The sequence below is a fragment of the Rosa chinensis genome, chromosome 1, assembly GCF_002994745.2.
Source record: "Rosa chinensis cultivar Old Blush chromosome 1, RchiOBHm-V2, whole genome shotgun sequence".
In the NCBI taxonomy this organism is placed as follows: domain Eukaryota; kingdom Viridiplantae; phylum Streptophyta; class Magnoliopsida; order Rosales; family Rosaceae; genus Rosa; species Rosa chinensis.
Window position 1 is genome coordinate 63,951,089 of NC_037088.1, and position 5,609 is coordinate 63,956,697.

General features: G+C 37.4%; 2 protein-coding genes across 4 annotated transcripts; one reads left to right on the forward strand and one right to left on the reverse strand.

Moving 5' to 3' along the window:
• The first annotated feature begins 507 nt into the window (after window positions 1-507).
• LOC112174378 (dihydrodipicolinate reductase-like protein CRR1, chloroplastic) lies at window positions 508-2,772 on the forward strand. Its single transcript, XM_024312174.2, has 9 exons — window positions 508-693; window positions 785-982; window positions 1,077-1,142; window positions 1,263-1,358; window positions 1,504-1,620; window positions 1,931-2,023; window positions 2,101-2,202; window positions 2,352-2,438; window positions 2,536-2,772. Exons 1-9 carry the CDS (start codon window positions 583-585, stop codon window positions 2,566-2,568), a joined length of 903 nt encoding a protein of 300 aa, XP_024167942.1. The 5' UTR covers window positions 508-582; the 3' UTR covers window positions 2,569-2,772.
• On the reverse strand, window positions 1,801-5,609 carry LOC112174465 (protein COFACTOR ASSEMBLY OF COMPLEX C SUBUNIT B CCB2, chloroplastic). 3 transcript variants are annotated; one of them, XM_040512433.1, is made up of 7 exons: window positions 5,290-5,609; window positions 5,110-5,222; window positions 4,946-5,017; window positions 4,494-4,637; window positions 4,135-4,288; window positions 3,418-3,550; window positions 1,801-2,262 (listed from the first exon to the last, which is right to left on the reverse strand). In XM_040512433.1, exons 1-7 carry the CDS (start codon window positions 5,456-5,458, stop codon window positions 2,217-2,219), a joined length of 831 nt encoding a protein of 276 aa, XP_040368367.1. In that variant the 5' UTR covers window positions 5,459-5,609; the 3' UTR covers window positions 1,801-2,216. The 3 variants fall into 3 exon arrangements, with proteins under 3 accessions (XP_040368367.1, XP_040368366.1, XP_024168042.1); XM_040512432.1 differs by lacking the exon at window positions 1,801-2,262 and adding an exon at window positions 2,738-2,869; XM_024312274.2 differs by lacking the exon at window positions 1,801-2,262 and having other exon boundaries at window positions 3,152-3,550.

Sequence of the window (5,609 nt, forward strand, 5' to 3'; positions counted from 1 at the left end):
CTTGAAATATACATATACTTACAAGTCTTCGTCAACAATGATATTAAAAACCAGCTTGCTAGCTAGTTGCAGCTCATGGACTCATGGAGCTTACGTGCTTCGTTACTTCTCGTTATTTCTTGTATCCAAGAAAATCAAATTCACAAAACTACGAAATATCATTTTGTTGACAATTACTTTGCTTCTTAGAAATGAAAACGCCCTACCATTGACCATTTGTTTGCATTTTTCCTCTATCAGGAGGTCAGCACTTAGCGTCTAATTGTTACACCACCAATGGAAAAATGCCAATGAAAAATAAGCAAATAAAATGAAAGCATGTGAAACCGGAAAACAAATGTTGCCCTATTCCTTGAGACACATGCGCAACATGGCCCCAAAAGAAAAGAGGCACAAAGGAAAACATGCATCCCTGTCATTGTCTATTGGTCACAGTATGTCCTTCCAAACAAGACCAATCTACAGCACGAGAACCTTATCTTAGAGAAAATTGACTACACCAATAACCATATGGCTAAGGAAAATAGGCTTATCATCTTCCTGTGAACATAGGCACTGTGTTTGAGCTGAGAAAAAGAAGCCATGGTAGCTTTGAGCTGCCAGTTTCAACCTGTGGTCTGCAAGAGTTATCGGAATGGTAGAGCTAGACCTTCTGCTCTTTGCTCAATGCAACCGTCTCAAAACAATATCAAGGTTACATGTTTGGTTCTACATGAAATGCTCTCTCTTTTCTCTTTAACAGTAAGATGCATTGGAAAAAATCAAATAAAATGTATTGCTATAGGTAATAATAAATGGAGCTGCAAAGGAAATAGGGAGGGCAGCAGTGATGGCCGTGACCAGAGCTCGAGGGATGGAGGTGGCCGGTGCAGTGGATTCGTATCTTGTTGGAGAAGATATTGGGAATGTATGTGACATGGCGGAGCCATTGGAGATACCGTTAACGAATGATCTCACCATGGTCTTAGGTTCCATATCGCAGGTGACAAACCAAAATGACACATATGTGTGTAATGAGAGTGTGGTTTTGTTCATTCTGTCAATCTGTTTATCGTGTCATTGATATCGATTTGCAGTCTAAAGCAACAGGAGTAGTTGTGGATTTCACTGACCCTTCCAAAGTTTATGACAATGTGAAGCAGGTAGAGGCCACATTCATGAACTTTTTAGCTTCCATCGGTTTATTTTTGACAGAGATTTAATAATTAAGTACGAAGCATTACCAAATCGTAACTGTGTTTCATCATTTTCTTTCCTACTAGGCAACAGCATTTGGAATGAGGAGTGTGGTTTATGTGCCAAAAATTAAGTTAGATACAGTATCAGCATTATCTGCACTCTGTGAGAAAGCCAGCATGGTGAGCACAGGGTGAGATGCTCTACAATAAAGTTTTCATAAGATTCTGTGTTTCACATCCCCTTCTTTGGATTCTAAGTACCTTGAGTTTCTGGGGATTATACCATACTTCTCTCACCTGATCATGAACTTGTTACTGTTGTCAGGGTTGTCTTGTCGCACCGACTCTTTCTATTGGATCTATACTCCTCCAACAAGCTGCAATTTCAGCTTCCTTTCACTATAACAATGTAGAAATTGTAGAATCAAGAGCTAATGCAACGGTAAACTCTGTCTCTTTTAATTGCAAAAATCAGATAATATTGGTGCTCTATGCTTGAGGAAGTTTGCAGCAAATTTAGCTCAATTCCATACAAAAAACATGAAATGTATTTTTCAATAAGATACTTTAGTTGGCGAGCACAATCAGGAGATAAGACTTGCAACATTTTGTCAATCAACGATTTTGACCTGAAAGGTCAAGAGTAAATTTACTTTTATTAACATCAGTAGTTCAGTACCCAGCAGGCTTAAGAGATGCAGAAAATACAATCTCTTGCAAATGATGTTGCTAAATTCATCTTTCGGAAACAGGATCTTCCATCATCAGATGCAACCCAAATTGCCAACAACCTCTCTAACCTTGGCCAGATCTATAACAGAGAAGACATTTCAACAGATGTTAAGGTAGCTAAAATACAAAACTTAGTCTTTTCATAGTGTCATTTTATGCCTTGGAACTCATTCTTGATTTGTCCAATAAGGCAAGGGGTCAAGTTTTGGGTGAAGATGGAGTTCGTGTGCATAGCTTAGTCCTTCCAGGGCTTCCCTCCAGTACAACAGTCTACTTCTCTCGCCCAGGAGAGGTGTGTTTCTGAGTTTACTCATCTCTTCTCAATTCAGAAGTGTACGCTTGAAAAATATACCTATAAGTGAGTCGGACAAAAAAAGATAAAGAAGAAAAAAAAAGCTCTCGTGAGATGATAATTTGATGAATTAGCATTGCTTGTGACAGGTTTACACTCTGAAACATGATATCACAGATGTGCAAAGTCTCATGCCAGGCCTAATCTTAGCTATCAGAAAGATTGTTCGCATCAAGGTAACAAAATGTAACAGCATTCTTAAAATTTTTCAAGCATTCTGCTACAGTCAATACTAGCTGACTCTCATCTCTCAACTGTTTTCCTTTATTGCAGAGCCTGGTGTATGGCCTGGAGAAACTTTTATGAAACTCCAAGCTTTCTTCAATCTCATTGATGTGTACCTTAACATCATATATGCCCCCCACAGAAGGTTCCTAAATGAAAGCTTAACGGGAGATAGTTTGTTAAAAGAAGCAGCAGAGAGAAAAGAAAGAAGATTTTGTTGACTAGCTTTCTATTGATGTAAAGTATTCAAATGTGATCAGTGAAATTTTAGGGGAACTATTGTGATCTTCAGTTTGTACTAGGGATGTTGAATGATATCTTAGTATGTCCATTCCAGGCATCAACTTCACATGGTTTGGCATCAAACGGTTGCTGGCAAACCCTAGGGCAAACAGAACAGATTAGACCTTTTGGCTTAGATCTCATTGCTACTGAATCATGGAACAAGAGAGACGTGAATATCATAGAGAAGTCACTTAAACCCAAACCTAGTTAATCCAATTTTTTGGCATGTGTTATGTAGGAAAACAACTTCAGCTTCAGTAAAATAAACTTGCAGTTATATGAACTATCTTGAAAAAACTTATGAGAGGACACACTTATGCTTTATGTTGACAGTAGTTGACATTCAAAGTGTTGTAGCCTATAGATACAATACAGAGGATTTCAAAATTCAAGAATTAATCTCATATCTATTCCGAATGTATCAGAGCAAAGAAACATAATGAGGTCAAAAAACAGCTTTTAACAAAGGTTGCTGTCTAAGTTCAAATGTAAAGAAGTTCAAAATCCTTTACAAATCTACATATATCTTTGTGCCTTCAGTTTTTTATGGTGAGAGCTCCAATTCAGACTAATTATTTTCACTTGCCTCTGAATTTGTTTGCAAGAGCTCCAGCCCAGGCTCTATCTTTATCACTATATGCATACCTCATGCTTGAAGCCAACAAGACAAATCCCTGAATTTGTTCATTTCCACTGTCACTTGGGTGCAAAACTTGCAGCACTGGTTGTACGAGAAGTGAACGAGTCCCCTTGGGTAGCATCTCCCAGAGTCCAGAATCTGAAACAATGATCAAACTTGAAGTAAACAAAGTGGTGTCAGAACCATAACTCTAGAATTAATTAACAAGTACTTGATCTGGATTGTATCACTCCAGCAAGCAGCATTATAGTTAGCCTCTCTTATTTCTTCTTCATCCTCAGAACATGCATTAAGTTAGGAATCTACATAGAACCCCGTCATTCATCTATCATAGAAGCGCACACACACCTCCCAGAAAAAAGGAAAAACACTTGCAGGCAATATGTTATAATAGGTTTCAGTTGGACAGACTACTTCTTTTAAAGTTCGCCGTGCAAACCAAAGCACAGAGAAAGTTGGACCTATGAAGTGACATATGGAATTTGCCATACTAATCAGATTAAGAGTAGCTATACAAGTCAAAAGGATCAAGCAAGATCAGATCTTCGAACAATTAGAAATTTTTCTTAGTTTTGAATTTGAATATCTATTGTCTTTCTTTATAATATATGCATGGACAAAATTCTAATCTTCATGTGAGGCTAATTAATATCTGCAAAATTCCACAATTCTAACTACAATTACTTTCTGAAAGATATAAACAAATGTCATATAATTGCTACCTTCAATTTGAGGAAGGTATAGGGTTTCCTTCAAATTAGAGAGGCCAATGCTTCTGATATGTTTCTCAAACCAATCAAGTACATTGGGTTTTGAAACATCATCTGGTATGCTCCAGTAACCACGCACACATAGTTCATCTCGAACTGATATTATCTGGAAAATCAGCAAATAACATTTTTGATGAGCTTATGACAAAAAATCTAAAATATATAAACATTATTTATTTATTTATTGGATTCTAGTGTACCAAAACAAGTCACATTTTCATTCAAATTAGTCGACTTTTCCTCTGGTTCTCTCTGCCAGTATACCATTTCAACTGTGTAATTCCAATTTATAATAAAAATCTGCTGCATACCACTGATATGCTGTTTGTATTGCGCAACAAAATGTACGTAGCCCAAGCCAAGTCCTCCTTCCGAGTATTTGAGGTAGTTTCTGATATCATAAATATTTGCTCACACCCCTCTGGGATACTCGTTTGATCCATTGGAGTAGCACCCTATAATAAAACATGAAAAATTATGTATTAAAATATGCTGAGCAAGCAATGCAAACGCACAGCTATTGCCATATTCTAACACTTCTGTGAGATAAAAATACTAGCTCTCTACCGATTTGAGCATTTGAGTATATCATAAGTTGTTTCATCTTAAAAATGAAAAAGGAATTGATTGTGGTTTAAATCTCTTTCACAATACAAGAGGCTTATAAATCTGATTTTCACCTTCACAATCCTATACTATGAGGTTTAAGTGCAAACTTTTCACAGCTCTAAAAGTAAAAAGGTAAACAAAGAGGGAAAATGACCTTGAGAAACTTTCCAAGATAGGGAAGTGCTATGGAGAAACCAGCCAAAGATAGACCCAAGGCCTCTGTTCTCTATCCAAAACCCAAAAGGAATTCACAAAAATCAATATAAACCCAGTAAAATATGAATCACACAAATTAAGAAAATGACTTTATCTTCTTACAAGCTGTGCTAGGGTAGGTGAACCAGAACCAGCAAAATGGTTCAAGAGCAAAAGTGAACCGAACCCGTATCCGATCCATCTGGGTAAGTAGGACTCGTCCAGCCCAGGTATTCCTGCACCACCCGCAATAAACCCATCAATTTTCACATGCAAATCTCAGAGAGAAACAGAGAGAGTTACCGAGTGTGAAGCGGAGCACAGAGAGATTGAGTTGTGGGTCTGTTGGGTTGGCCTTGGAATTGTCAAGACGAGCTGAGAAATTGGCAGTTTTCTTTTTGGCGCGAAATTTAGGTGAGGCTTTCAACTGAATTAACGGATTCGAAGACAGAGCGGTGCCTGCGGAGCTCATCTTTTCTTTTTCTTTTTGTTTTTCTGGGTTTGGGGAGCTAAGACAATATATATTAATTCTTGTCAAAAAAGGATTTATGATTTCTTGTTTTAGCTAGGAGACTTTTCTTTATTCTTTTTTGTTAAAAAGAATGTAACCGCTAGCTTAGTTC